The sequence below is a fragment of the Chelon labrosus genome, assembly GCF_963514085.1.
Source record: "Chelon labrosus genome assembly, chromosome: 14".
Classification (NCBI taxonomy): domain Eukaryota; kingdom Metazoa; phylum Chordata; class Actinopteri; order Mugiliformes; family Mugilidae; genus Chelon; species Chelon labrosus.
The window spans coordinates 13,885,395-13,900,972 of record NC_140347.1 but is presented as its reverse complement, the minus strand read 5'-3'; the positions used below and the strand labels follow the sequence as shown (position 1 = coordinate 13,900,972).

At 45.6% G+C, this 15,578-nt stretch overlaps 1 protein-coding gene across 1 annotated transcript; it reads left to right on the top strand.

Moving 5' to 3' along the window:
• Nucleotides 1-490: 490 nt before the first annotated feature.
• armc2 (armadillo repeat containing 2) lies at nucleotides 491-14,710 on the top strand (the record flags this gene model as incomplete). The annotated part of the gene is made up of 17 exons (XM_084560016.1): nucleotides 491-702; nucleotides 808-880; nucleotides 1,234-1,399; nucleotides 1,839-1,965; nucleotides 4,470-4,537; nucleotides 5,180-5,294; nucleotides 6,267-6,447; nucleotides 6,610-6,712; nucleotides 6,826-7,040; nucleotides 7,627-7,772; nucleotides 9,055-9,154; nucleotides 10,139-10,466; nucleotides 12,103-12,225; nucleotides 12,304-12,417; nucleotides 12,738-12,870; nucleotides 13,657-13,811; nucleotides 14,011-14,710. 17 exons carry the CDS (start codon nucleotides 491-493, stop codon nucleotides 14,127-14,129), a joined length of 2,478 nt encoding a protein of 825 aa, XP_084416142.1. The 3' UTR covers nucleotides 14,130-14,710.
• Between the last annotated feature and the right edge of the window lie 868 nt (nucleotides 14,711-15,578).

Below are 15,578 nucleotides of genomic sequence, written 5' to 3'. Positions count from 1 at the left end.
CACTGAGTCCAGAGGACAGCCCAGGATGGAGCTGGTCCCCCCTTGATTAGTTTGACCAGTCTCTTTTTGTCCCTTCTCCGTGACTCCAACACACCAGCAGACCACGGCATAGACAGTGTCATAAAAAGTCCTGAGTAATGTCCTACACACCCCAACGGACCTCAGTCTCCTGTATAGGACATTAGTGTTGTCCGATCAGTCCAGTTTATTGTTCAGGTGAACACCCAAGTGTTTATAGCCATCCACGATGGATGGAAAAAACTATAAAAGCTCATTTGGTTATGAACATTTGCTGCGTTTCATATTTTCTATCAGTGCGAGTGAATATCTCCATATTTTTTCTTAATTTTGCAGGAGATGTTTTTCATTGCAACCTCATAAGACTTTAACACGTGCTATTTTCTCTTATGTCAATAACATGCCCCCCCGTAACTGCTCACATAATGACATAAAAGTGTGGACTTTCTTAACAAATATCACTCAGGCCTAAATGGCCTCTACGGAGAGGAATCATGAGATCTGCAGCCCTTTCATCCCACGGCGCAACTCTTTAAGGAAAACAAGTGCAGAGATCGTCAGTGAAGCCCGACAGTCTCTGCGGGTTCAATCCACCCACCGACCATTCACCCCCCGAGATGGACACAGGCAGCTTTTTGGGAGGAGCTCTGGTCGTGCAGACAACAGGCCTCCGTCTGCCTTCAGGTTAGTCACAAATTCCACTTAAATATATTTCAGGTTAAGGTCAACTGTGGTTTTTCATGTAAGCGTGTAAAATTAATCGACAACTGCTTTTGTTTTACTTTACAGTCTTCATGCTCAAAATTTTGATGCTTCCGACTCCAGGCCTGGTTCAGGGTCTCGCCTCTCTCCTCTGGATCATGTATGTTCCCTCGCACACAAGCATACACTCTGTGCTGTAGTCTCAGTAAGAATTTGTTCTAGATTAAGGTGTTATTTGCAATAAACTCTGATATGAACATTTTAAACGCAAAGTATAAAAAGTGAACTCTGAGCAAAACAGTAAATGGGATAACTGCACACTGCTACGTAATAGCACTGGTCTTCTTATAGACAATATGAATGCTTATCTAGTTTAATAATTGTAATACATGACATTTCAAATACTGGAATAAGAAGAAGTGGGTTTTCTGTGCATATGTGATGTAAGTGTTGGAATTATCTTCTGACTAACTCTTCACACATTTGTTCGGTGATATGTTTGTGCTGTGCCAGAAGCCAAAGTTTCCAGGCGCCTGTAATGCAGAGGATCAACCCAAGGCTTTTCCCAAACCCCCTACTGACCCGGTGGAAGTGAGGAGGGGGCTGGCAGGGCCACGGGCACGCCTCCTCAAGGCTGGATCTCTCACCACATTGCCGCCTGTGGAAGGACACACGGACGGTAAAGATGTAAAAGAAAAAAAAAAATAAGTCAAGAAAACAACACACCATTTATTTCTTTGCTCTAAAGCTTTTGTTCAGAGAGTAAAAGCAGTTTTCTCAAAGGGAAATGAATGCAGCCATTTACATGCTGACATTTTACCTGATTTACATTCTCTGCGGTTGGTCTGGATGAAAACATAAAAAAGAAACATAATTTACTGTCACTGTTTTGAGTGAAAGATGACTACTCTCCTTCTTTCAAACCTTTTCCCGCAAAACTGATCTGCTATTCAGAGCAATAAGACAGATAGGATGGATGCTGGCTGAATTCATTCACCTTATCCTGTACAGTATAAATCAGCACAGTTGCAGCGGATGAAAGAGCTAGAAAGATTGCTGCAGCATACAGCCGCAACATGTAAATGACTTCTTGTCACATCTTTTTACTACGCATTTAGTGAAAGAGAGATTAAATCCAGGCCCGGGACAAAAGCAGCTGTCGGCTAAACCGCTTCTCAGCACAGACCACACCGCAGCTCGCAGCGGTCCTCTCAAACCTGGCCCACGCAGAACAGCAAGTGAAAGGTATGCTTTCTGTCTCTCTGTTTGACTCGCAAGAAATGTCCTTCGCTATCTGACCCACCACCCCTCTCCTGCTCCCTCTCTCTTTGATCGCCGCGACAGAACGACAATGAGCTCCAGAGTTATTGGTTGCAGGGGAAGCCTGATGGAGATGACTGTGCCTCCTGCTTTTGTCTTTAATGAAATCCTCCTCCTCCTCCGTCTACTCCTTGCTTTCTTTCCTCTCTGTTTGGATTTCAACAGTGTCGAGTTTCTAATGTCATTTAGTTCCTGTTTTGGTCCATAACTATTCCACACTGCTGGACAGAGAAAATTATAGCTAGAGATACCACTAGATACCACAGTTGTGTAGAAGAAGTCCCTCATTGTACAGTATAGTATTTATAAAAATGGAATTTAAATATTACAGTACTATTTGTTACTCTTCAATAGTTGTAGGTTGTTTATATAAAACATGGATTACAACTTTCATGAGGCGTCTCTCAACAATAGAACAAATTCTTCAACTTTAGGCACTCGACCCCTTTTTAAACCCTCATATACTTCCCTGTACACTATGCCTTGGTGACAGTTTAATCCAGCTTCTCGGCAAGCTTCATTCCCAATGAAGCTGCCTCTGTCTGTCACCACTATCGCATGTCAGTTTTTACACTTTCACAGGGCAGAGAGGCTAAAAGCTCTGCTTTTTTTTCTGCCGACCTCATCAGCTGTGTGTCAGCGCGAGGGGCATAACTCTGGGCATGAAGTCGGGGGGCTGTCGTTACAATCCATCCGCCAATCGATTGGGTGGGCCAGCTGGGGGTGTTGTTGTGGGGGGGGGGGGCAGACCGTAAAACACTTTTACAGGAAATCTGGGCCATTGCCCGCAGCACAACCTCCTCCCTCACAAGCCGAGTTAACACGCAATGTTTGTGTAACTTGTTGCTGACAAAGAGAAGTCCCAAGTGGTTAGACTGTGGTCAGTTTATGATTAAACAGGACGATTTAAAGATTTCCCCTTTTTGATTGGTGTCAGGTCCGCGTACATGTTTGAAACACTGTTTTTTTATTGAAGCCCTGAGCTGCATCAAAGTTGCATTAGACAGAGACTAACAAAGTGAAACTCACGAGTCAAAGCAGAGGCACAGCGACTGCGAGTGGAAATGGACACGCAGCACGACAGATTAATATGATGAGTTGGACGAGATATAAAGATAGGGGAGATTAGACATCGACTAGGTTCTTTTTCTCCAATAAGCCAGAGCTCTATAGCTCCAAATGGTTCTCTATTAGATTTGGGTGCCCATCTGGGCAAGGCTGGCAGCAGCATGTATTGTGACTGCAGTGCACTGGCCAGGCCTAAGACAAGGATGAGGTCATGTCTCAGAGAATGCAGCATCACACAAAGGGGCCTTATTATCAGGCTCTTAATCCTATCATACAGAGCCAAAAACCCCCTGACACTCACTGCAACATGCCTCCACCGGCACTCCCTGCTGCATATGCAGAGAGGACCAGCATATGTGTACCAGTTTTTACCAAGAGGAAAGTGTGCTCTACAGTAATACTGTATATTAAGGCTAGCGTTGTCAAAGATCCACCATCCATACTTGCATGTAAAAGCTCAAATTAATACAAAACTGTCAACTGTCAAATATAAAACTGTCAGCCTTACTACAGCCTAACTGTCACTACTGAAGCTTTCCTGTAACATGTTGTCTGTTTGTGACAGCAGTAATAACACCTTTCCGTATTTTTAAAGGTTGATTTACTCTTTTTTGAATGATTCGTGAAGCAGATCCTATGTTTACAGGGGTGATTAGGATGACTCAACATGTTTTTATGTGTATTTATTAATAATTACCCTCTCATCTGGCCATGTAGTAATTATTCTTAATACACACCACCTGTCCATTTGAAAAAGGACTGAGTCATTTTCTTTGCGTGTCAGTTGAACAGTTCAGACTTGAACTGCAGAGATATAAGTGACATGCGAGGGGCAAGCCACAACACACACACACACACACACACACACACAAAGCATAGGCGTGTGTTTGGGAGCATGTTTCGGTTACAGCACGGGGGCTGTAAGACTGTGGAGAGAGAGCTCACGGTGACAAAGCATGAACAGCTTTAACCAGACTGCCCACAAAGCTAAGATCTTAGTTCCTGTCTGTTGGGGATTGCAGTTTGTGCTGTGCAACACCACACGCAAACAACACACACACACACCCAAAAAATACATTAAAAGCAGTTGCGCACAGATGTGCAAACAGGAGCACACACATATATCTGCATGCACGGAGAGCACAAAGGTAAAGGTACTTGCACGCCTCAACCTCTGCTGCAACAGGGACACCTAGTGGCACCTGGTGGAAATACAACCACAATACATGACACTGTGGCACAAAATAATTCATTCTTTAAAACATTTTATTCATTTCTTTGCTATTACTTTGATATCTAATTGTGCCAGTCAACGTCTGATGTAACCTTTGTGTTTTTGTATTTTCTTCTTCTATCAACAGTAGAATAACGCAGCCTTGTGTTGAGTCAGGAATGAGACCCACAGAGTGCAGAGAAGAAAGGAGAACAGGTTTGTAGAGACGCACTAAAGTAACCTCACTGACTCATTATTTACAAAACTATACATAGACTATACACTATACATTTTATGTTTTTTTTTTTAACCACTACAGTTTGCTTCAAATGTAAATCATTTTCTAAGTTGACAAAATCTATACAGTTCTGCTTAAACACAATACAACCGAGTATAGTCTCAGCATTGACGCACCTCTCCGTCTGTAACTGAACAAACCAAGTGTCGAACTTTGATTGGGGTGCTGTTGCTAAGGGCCCAATTTCCACCTTGAAAGGCAGCCAGCCAATAGCTGAGAGAGCTGTTGGTTTGTGCAACCACAGTTTCCTGCATCACACAAAGCAACCGGGTATGCAAATATTCAGCAAAAATAGGTGCATGGTGTGTGAGAGGTTGCAGACACTTGCGAGCACAAACACACACGTGTCTTTTCGCCCCACGCGCGCACGCCCTCATGCCCACACGCGCGGTGCACAGGCGCGCGTCGGGAGGAAGTGTAGCTGGGGATGGTGACCTTTTAGTGTGGCATCAAACTTCCTGCTGTTTTATTTTAAGACGGTGAACTTGTGAACCATCTTTTGCCACTTCTGTATTCGGAGGTGGTAATTGGCTAACTGGAATTCTCTCTGCACATTTCAGAGCTGGTGTGCGGAGACGGCACCGCGAGCACAGGCGGGGATGCAGAGTCATCTCTGTGGACTAATGCGATTGCTCCTCTTCTTCAGGAACTAGAGAGTGTGGCCGCAGGTATTTTGTGCATTCGACGAGGAAAGTCCCAAAACAAAGTGTAAACACATGACAGCAAATTCATTAATTCTATCAAAACATTATGTTTTTCCTTTTGGGTTCAGGAATGCCCCTAAAGCCAATCTAAACAGCACTGTGGCCGACCAGCTTCTCTTTCATGTGCGTCCTTATTACATCTGGCTCCGAAATAGATTTTTCAACACTGGCAGATAGTCATGCATGAAGTCTAAAAAAAAATGAGCAAGCGCTGTCATTTCACCCGACAAAGAAAGACAAACAACACGGTGTTATGTTTGGCATCTGTACAGAATTGTCTCAGTCGTCCCAGAGACTGCAGTCTGGCAGCCATGAAGTGAAATCTATGGCTGTAAATATTTTAACGCTCTACAAATTTAATGGAAAATTCATTTGAAAGATAAGTATTAAATATTTATTCTACCAAGGGCCTTCTGCTTCATGCATAAAACACCTTGCAGTTCGAGGGAGAAAATGCGCCGAAGTGTGGAGTGTGCGTCCAACCTTTTTTAGAAAGGGCCAAACCCTGTTATTTATGCAGGGAAAACATTTATTTTACCTCAAAAACAAGGAAAAGACTACACCCTTTCTCTTCCTCTGCGTCAAGAGTGTGGCCGCCTGTTGCAGAATTGTTTCCCCGGCTTTCGTTTTTGGCCATTGAAACTCAAAGCTGCTTCTCAGAGGCGAGAGGGGTTTTTTTTTTTTTGGCTGGCCAGTGTCTTATTGATGTTGGGGATTTGATCGCATGTTCCCACACAGTAGAGCCTTTGCATTTTACACACACACTCCAACATATACACTAAACATCACTCATGTCCATTCACACGGACGCACACTTGCCAACACACATAAGTGGATGTTTTCATTTCACGATGTTTGCTTCATTTCATGATGTTTGCTTTCCCTGCGAGTTTTTGACACTTTTCTTTGCAATATGTGCGCTTGACCCCGCGACACAAGGCAGCTCCGAGGGCTTGGTGGACCGCCTGTGTGATCTGTGCGACCGTCTCCACGGCACCTTGGCGGCGGCGGACATGCTCGGCCGACGCTGCAAGAGGAGGTCAGGGATACTTCGAACACTGTTCCGCCTCATTGACCTCAACTTCGCCCAGCTCAACCTGCGCATCGCCAAGCTCTGCCTCGCTGTGAGTCATCTGCGAGTTTGCAGGTGTGTGTGTGGGTGTGTGAATGTGTGTGTGCGTGTGTGTGTGTGGGGCATGTCCGTTGCAGATCACGCTCACTGAGCCTCCAGTATCCTTAATAACAAAAGCTGTGTGAAGTTTTTATCTTTTCATTTCTCTCTTCAGCTGTGTGTGAGTGGGAACAACCTGCTCAACATATGTAAGCTCATCTTCCAGATCAGCCGCAGTGAAAGCAACGACACCCTCTTCCAGAACAACTCTATAATCGGTCAGGATTTCAGGGGTTTATTCTTCTGTAGAAAGCCAAATGTTCTAGATTTAAGCTGTGTGATAGTATTTAGCATATGTCCCATTTCCACATGGACTTTTTTCTGTGTCTAGACTCGTTGCTGGACGTGTTGAGTGATGAGGATGTGTCCGCATCTGGAGAAGCACTGCTCTACTGCGTTGGCACTTTGAAGTTTCTCTCAGGAAACGCGTCAATCCTCAGGCTCTTGCTGGATAAAAACTGCATCGGTGTGGCTCAGAAGCTCATCCAGAAGCTCTGCACAGTACAAGACGCCAGCTTCACTATAGCAGGTCACATCCTTGTACAGGTGTGTCACAGACTCGACGTCCATTATTTGGTCGTTATAGCTGCAGCACATTTTTCCACAATTAGGCAAAAATGTTTTTGTTTATGTCTGGCGTTTAAGCTGCTCCATGTGCACAGTGTTCTCTGCCGGCCAGGCCACGCCGTGCCAAAGCACACCCCGCCTCGCTCCGCCGAAAATGACCACTGCAAACCGCATAAGTTGGCAAAAACATCTCGAGCTCGAGCTCCATTTGATATGTAACACAACTCATTATCCCGTTAGAGGATGGAAACAAGGCGCACCGCGAGTTTCCAAAACTTTTCAGCGCTGCCGAGTGCTGGAAATTACTGCTTCCCTCTTTTGATAGAATGATTTATTTCAGTGCTTAACAGTTTCCGGTTGCTCTGCTGTATAGCATCCTGTACAGGCCTGCAGCCAGCTTTAATAAGCAGATGACCGACACCGTGCGCTTGCCACATCACAACACTAATATGCAATACTGCAGTACAGTTTGTTAAGATAGTAAATGCACTTCTGCTTGCTAACCAAAACTCCTGGCTTCTTTCTGTTTGCTTTCGTCTCTCTCTCTCTCTCTCTGACCCCGTAGCTGACAGCCACCCTGAGGAACCTCGCGGATCATCCTGATTGCCGCCCGCTCTTTGTTTCCTTCTCTATACTGTCAGCACTCTGCACGGTGCTTCGTCTTCACTGTAAAGACCAGGACATCTGCACAAACATTTCCAGAATTTACAGGTATTACGCGTGCACACTTATTAAATCATTTGTATTAATTTAACACAGCCCCACCCCTCCCCTCTGGTTTGTACTCTCTAACGTAAACCCTCACAACCCCACTATTGCCTGCCTGCGTAGGTTCTCAGTCCTCCTTGGTATATCCAAAAACAAAGCTAAAACAAAGGCATCTGGACATCCAGACTGTTTGTGTTTTCTTGAAGACTTTTCAGCACTCATCTAAGTAGCTCAGTCGCTTCCAAATGGAGCCTTTAATGGGCTGTCAGAGCGCCATTCGTTAGAGGAAAAAGGCAAAAAAGACACGATCAAAATAAAGTATCTGGCCGTTAACAGACTCCAGTCCTGCGTTTGCACCACCAACACATGTTCCGTATAAAAACCTCAACTCTCCACCAGTCATTTGAAACCGAAGAAGTCACTTGCATGAGTGGTGAAACGTCTTCAAATAAAAAGCCCAGTGGCCTTTGTTTTAGCTTTGTTTTCTTGGACACTCTATTCCTCCTTTGTCTCACACAGTAAGAGTTTTCCAGGCTTCGGTGACATTTATCAGACAGGACGTGTCACACATTTGTTTTTCTGGCTGCAGCCTGAAAGAAGGAGTAACTGTGCCGCGGCTGACACAGTATGTTCTGAATGGCTTGCGCACACGGCAGCACTTTGAGCAGAAGAACATCACGTTTATGGAAAAATAAAAGTCCAAAGATCATGTTTACCATTTACACAAGTGTACACTACATAATATGCTCAGCTCTTTAGGACTGGAAAGTGAGATAAGGGAAGGCTTTTAAGTTACGGCGCCAACAATTTACATGAAGCACTTCTACTCAGCTGCGCCTTATATTGTATATTTAGCTGCTTGATAAACTACTTTAGACTGGAGGCAATGGAATATTTATTAGCTGTACACTTAACCTTCTGCAGAGCCACATACAGGGCCCGCCATCCACTGATCTCCATACCTGCACCAAGCTGAGTGTCAAAACAGTCCCCGGCTTCTTTCTATTTTAACCTTCCACCCTCCTACCCCTGCTCAAGTTGCTCAACAATATCTGAAGCGTTACACACAGACGGTTAAGCAAAATTGATTTTTATGAGGCCTTAGTGCTGACAAAGCAGTCTGAATGTTTTGCCCTGGATACTGAAAGTATGTAAAACAGATCTCTCCCCCTGGTCTACTCATCCATTAGCCGTGTTGATTTAAAAAAACACCATGTTTAGTCACCATAGCAAAGCAGTAAGTGAGTGGAATGGTCAGTGGTATTTGTTGTCCTCTCTCCCTCAGTAAACTCTCCTCTTACTCTGAGTGCCGCCTCGCTCTCGCTCAGACCCCGAACTGCTACCAGCTATTTTTAAAACTGCTGAGCAAACACCACCAGAAACAGGTGAGTCCACAAGCCTTTTTTTTGTTTTTTTTTTTGTTTTGTTGCGCGCCCGAGTCTTTGCGAGTCGAACAGAAGCCGAGACGAGCTCTCTAAGCATGTGTACTTTCGAGAGCAAGTTGTTTGTGCGCCCTCGAGTCCAGGCACATTTACGGGGACATCATGTCCATCCACGCACGGTGTTCACAGTGTGTTTTGACATTTAATCATCCCAGGAGGGGCTGAGGAGTTCAAGGAAGAGGGTGGAGGGAAAAAAAGTAAATAGATACTTGAGTAGAGGAAAAGAAAAGGGTGGGACGTGAGTCACACGTGTTCTTGGCCTCATATGGAAGAAACACAACTACAGATCAGCCGGCGAGACAAACTCCTAGCTGTGGGGACGGGCCGTCTTGTCTTCACCCCGGCGACAATGCACATTTTTGGGAGAGCTGCGCGTGTGCTCACCCAGCTGTTATTTAATAGAGTGTGACGCACGAGGGGGGTGTTTGTCACCTGTTTCTCAGTAATTGAAAAGATAGTATGTCATTACAGACAGGACACGTCTACACGGCTCTAAACTCTCCAGGGGAAATGAGTGACACTGGCAATGGCGCTACTTGACAGGGCAGCCTCACTGTGGTGCTGCAGGTGAAGAGGGTGTTGATCTTGCTCCGTCATTAAGGGCCTTCGTGTTGGCCGCGTGCTTTTTTTTTATTGGTTAGAAATGGTCAATGTCCGTCTGTTCAGGGTGGTGTACTGTAAACACAGTAGGCCGGACTCTTAAAGACGAGTTTAGACAATGGGCGGCAGATTTGAGGATGTCCCATATGTTGTTTGCATCTGTAAAATTGCTTTCAAGTGAGAAATATAAACACAGACGGTAGTTTAACTGCACTATTTCTTTCTTCCACTGATTAAACTGAACTCCTTTAAGTAGAAAATCAGATTAAGTGAATGCATGATCTGCCATTCAGAAAACAACAGCTGATCTCCGTTGCTCTTCCGCAGGACCTCGTCGTGCGCCTCCTCTTCACCCTCGGGAACCTCACAGCCAAAAGCGACGAGCCCAGGCTGCAGCTCTTTCGGTGCGACGGCTGCGTGGACACGCTCCTCCGGCTGTACAGCAGCTACCAGCGAAGAGACTTTCACAAAGGCTCTCCTTCCCCCGGCAAGCCTCCCGCTCCTCCTCCTCCTCCTCCCGCCGTAGGTGCGCAGGAGGCTGACGACGTGCTGGTGAAGCTGGTCAGGGTGCTGGCAAACATGTGCATCCACCCGGCCGTGGGTCCGTCGCTGGCCACGGATGCCACCTGCGTTCAGCTTCTGATGGAGACGCTCGGTGAGCAGAGAGGAGGAGGAATCGCTTGTCAAGTGCAAAAAAAAGAGGATGCAGTCAGTGGCACGCTTGTAACATTTCTCCCTTTTTCTATTTGCCCCCCTTTTGTTCATGTTCTATCTCACACAAAGGAAGCAATGTGTGACAATCTTAAGTTCTGATAAGTTTAAAAATAGCTGTTTAGTTCCTTGTAAGTATGTGTGAGGCACCCAACCACTTCCCTTGTGCTGGGAACAAGACATGACTTTGGTCGAAAAACAAGCTCCCCGTTTGTCTGTTCCCTCCATCGCTCGCCTTCCTCTCAGTTCTCTCTGTTCGATACGCAGCACATCCTCTTTTGGTTTACCTGTTTTTTTAAGTCTGACAGAGCGAAACGCTTCGCTGCACGAGCAGGATGTTCTGTCACATCTCACAGCCGGGTTTGGTGTTTTTTTTTTTTTTGTTTTTTTTTGCTTGTGAGAATTTCTCCCATGTGGTTAGAGGGTTTCAGGACAGGTTTGAGCTGATGCATGGGAGGTTGTGAAACTCTCTCTTCTCCTCTGTGCGCCTCCTACACTTACTGTATGGCCCTTTCAACAAGAGCGCAAGAAGTCAGGCTTGTAAAATGAAGGTAAACAGACAGAGAGATGTGTCAGATAAGGTAGCAGGGTGATAAGTAAATGAAGTAAGGGAAAACAGAAACTTCAATGAGTGGCGGTAGGTAGCTGGCGCGACGATTAGAGACAGAAAACAAAATCTCAGTTTAAGATGAAAGAGCAGGCCGGCCAGATCGATGTCCTGTTTTGATCAAGGCCGCGGCGGGCTGAGCTGCTTTCTATTACACAGCTTTTTGGGGGGGAGGGGGCCAACAGAGCGGGATTTCCAGTTAAAAAAGAAAGAAAATTCAGCGCGACGCGGGCGCCGGGTTGACAGTGCAACCGCAGTATCTGCGATTTATGACTTAGCGCAAGACATCTGCTGCTATATCAGGAACAGACTTGGCTTCCAAGCTGCTCGCAGTGTCACGGCTGGTTGGACCGGGTCACGCCGACCTTTGCGTGCCATCCTGCGATCAACTGCATGAGGCCAAAATTAACCGCACGTAGCTGCTATTCTGAGCCGTAATGTGCCATCAGCGGAGCAGAGCCGTAATATGCAAACGTGGCCGAATTCCCAGGGTGTTTACGTTACTTCTGCACCTATTTATCATATTTAAATCGGAGAAACCCTTCTGCTTATCTGTCTATTAACACCTGCACTGGATCACTTGAATGTCGCTCGCTTTACATAACGTTGCGGTTGTGGCAAGGATGAATGATTTATACTTTAGCCGCCGCTTCTTTTTTTATCAACGTGGCTAGAATTGCCTGGTGATTCATTATCTGGGGAAATAGCAGTTTATTTGGTGCTCTTGTTGTTGTTGTACTCTTTACGGGGAAGTGAAAAGCTGTGATAATAATTCTCTCATCACGTTGAATCACCAGTGTAAGGGTCACTTCACATTTCAGGAGCACCAAGTTGTATTTCTCTTGGCCAAGTGGTCTGGATACTCCCTCTACAGGCTGCAAAATGATTCAATGTCCCATTAACTTGTGATTATTCTCTCTCTTTCTCTTTTTTCATGTGTGTGTTTGTTTAAATATGTGCGTGGGTGGCACAGAGCTGAGGTCTGTGCAGGAGAGCGAGGAGCTGCTGGTGAACGTGGCTGCCACCATCAACAACCTGTCCTTTTACCGCGAAGACAGCTCCGCCGTCAGACGCAGTCAGCTCGCCATTTCGAAGCGTAAGTCAGAAAGAAGGGAGGAAGGAAAAAAGTAAATGCTGAACACACTTTCAAATACACTTTTCCTTTGCACTGCAGTGATGCTGAAGCTGGTGCTCAGCTCCAGCATGGGCGCCATGCTCGAGGCCACCCGCGTCTATGGAAACTTGTCCCTGTCCAAGGATGTGCGGGACTTCATTATGCAAAACAAAGGTACATAGTACATACTCTCACGTGAGGAGAGTAAGTAAAGTAAGTAAAGTTTATTTATAGAGCACATTTAACCACAGCTCACACTGTCCAAAGTGCTGTACATAGTGCATAAGATAAAAATAATAAAATAGGATAAAAAGAATAGATAAGTAAGTATATACATATACAGAACAGAACAGTAGTTTAGGCTGAGAGCGGCGGCATTAGAACCAAGTTGTCACTGTGCACGCAGCTTTGCAGAAAAGCTCTGCAGAGAACTCACGCCTCTATACACTGTTTCACCTCGCTTCTGTCCCCGTCTTTCTCCACTCCCTCGCCAGTGCACCAGTTCGCGGTGACGCTGCTCGACTCCAAGTGCCCCGAGACGTGTTTTTCAGCCTGCGGGGTGCTCACCAACCTGGCCCTGGACCCTCCCAACAGGGTCTGTCTCTCACTGGAGGGGGCGTCTGCCAAGTAAGCAAAAAGCACTTTGGAGATTAGGAGTGTGTGTGTGTGTGTGTGTTTATGCTGTACATGTGTGCATCTTTGTGTGTTGCTTTTAAAAGACATTTCACAACCAGAAAAGTGCCAGTTTTGTAGTTTTCTGGGCGCAATAAAAGGAAACTTTTAGGCAAACATAAAGAAAGGTGGGTGCAGCTCAACATTTGTAGGAAGAAGAATGTAAAGGTAGAGGAAGAAGACTGAGGGACTATTAAAAGAAAATTCGTAGTGTGATGATAAAAGGTTGTGGTTTCGTGGGGCGTTGTTTCCAGGCTGTTACCTTCAGACAGAGTGGAGGGTTTGTGTTGAGCTAACCAGACGCAGGCCGCGACTTCATATTTGGTGAACAGACATGCGAGTGTGACTCTACAAAGCGTGCCTTTGGCAGCGATAGCATCCTCCTCTCAGCGTGTGAGGGTTTTTGAAGAAATCTGCACTTCATTTCTGACAAGCGGCTCAAGACGCGGCTAATTATCTCAGCCTTGATGTCATTTGTTCACAGTCGAGCGTTCTCGCTTATAGATTTGTCAGATCAGTTTGTGAATCGTTCATGCCTGAGAACATGAACGGGAACAAATCCTCCTCACTATTTCCCCCTTTACACCCCCCACCCACTTGTCCTCTCTCAAACGAAGTCCAGTGAAGCAGAGCTAATGTTCACGAAGCTGACGGTCATGTGAATCCCCTTCCCTCAAGTCATGTGATGTGTCTGTATGTACGTCTTTGTGTGTGTGTGTGTGTGTGTCTTTGTGTGACCAGGCTGGTGGACTGTCTGAGAGACTTCGGACCAGGCGATTGGCAGCTGGCGGGCCAGGTTTGTCAGGCCCTGTGGAACCTGACTGGCGGCGGCTCGGAGGATCTGCTGGACGCACCGGAGAGAGAATCACTCCAGGAGATCCTCACCGCGTTCTTAGGTTGGTGTTGCTACTAACCCTTACATAACGAAGGGAGGGATACACGCTAGAAGGAACACGCTCTCATTCACATCACTGGCCCTCGGGGGGAAGGGAGGGGCGCTCAGTATTCCTGCGATCAGGAACCTAATACTTCTGTGATCACATCTGGAACATGTGAAACCTGAAATCAAGTCTTTTTTTTTTACTCATCTCTTAGACGAAGAAGAGGCTCTGAAGTGGATAGACAGCGAAGATATGAGGGACCTCCACAGGGCATGCTGGGAGTTAGAGTTCCTACCTGTTGCTCAGAAACTGATGAAGGCGCTCCAGACCTGACAGCGTCAACACACTTGCATGTTAAGAGTTTTGTGTTACCACAGAACCCGTCGCCTTCCAACGTGTATATTTATCCGATCAAATACTCGGGTAGTTTTGCGTTTTTCCCTTTTCGTGGACCAAACGAGCGAGGCCCGCGGCATAATCCTCCAAATATGCTCAACATGCCTCTCGCACATTTTGCCACCTCATGACTAACTGCTCTAAATATGACTGCAGCTGCTGTTTTTCACAGAGGATGGAGTTACAGTCTTTTTTACAGCCAGTTTAAAGCCTGCAGATGGTGAATATGAGCCGCTCACGTCATTAACGGGAGATTTCGGGTTTCACTTTTAATTAATAGAACAGGAAATTATGCAGGCTGCAAGAAGCAGGCTGCTTCTTTTTTTTTTTGTTGTTGTTGTTTTTGTTAAATACACGGATCCATGTTCGCGTTTTCGTCTGTATTTATTTTTTTTATTTGTCCGATTTCTTAGCAACATGAGAACGAGAGTGACTCACTGCACATTTGTTCAACAGATTTGCGCTGCATCGTAAGCACACTGTGAATCCTTTATGACCATGTAGCCCTAAAGACAAATGACAGATCTGGAATTTACCTCATAAGAAATATGTATATATATATATATATATATATATATCGTGTGGCATGTGAACTTGTGCACAATAAAGAAAGGGAAAGAAACAGATTTATTTTTTTATTTTTTTTTATTTGCTCCTCAAAGCCTTTATTATTACACAGATATGGGGCCCGGGCAGTGCTTACAAGTTACACCAAGTAGCCTAAAGTACAGCATTTCAAAACCACATCGTTATTACACCGAAACAAATCAGAAAACGCCACTTAATGCAAAAACCCTCTGTGCCAGTTCCCGCAGTTCTGACACAGTAGTGACCTTAAACAACCACAACACAAGCCAACGTTTCAAAAAAAAAAAAAAAAAAAACCCTAAACAGCTTTTATTAGCCAGATCTGACAACAAACATTGTTCTCTACATAGCATTTTCTCAGGCTGATGTGATATGACGGTAAGCTGGCTGGCTGGCTGATACAGACTTTCCCGTTCAGTATGTTGTGCGGGAAAAAGCCACTGACACGTGAAGAGAGTTTGGTCAGCGGGGATAACGCTGAGTATCTGCTGGTGATCGTGCACGGACACAGACAGGCTCCTGTGGCCTTGATGGGAAACACCCTGAAGTTCAGACAGATTCCTCTTGTGGGAAGTGAAATAATTTCCCCGGTGAGGTGTGACACGGAGGCAAACAGGAAAGCGAGTTAAGGTGTCCTACAAAGAACTCCCCCTTATCTCCTTCCAAATGTTGGTCAGGAGCAAAGTGAGACTTTGACCTTGACCGCACCACAGGAAGAGGGACCATTACTGGCTCCCAGTGAGTCATACAGTTCAGAAACACTGCACAGTAAAATCAAATACACATGAAAGTCCCTGT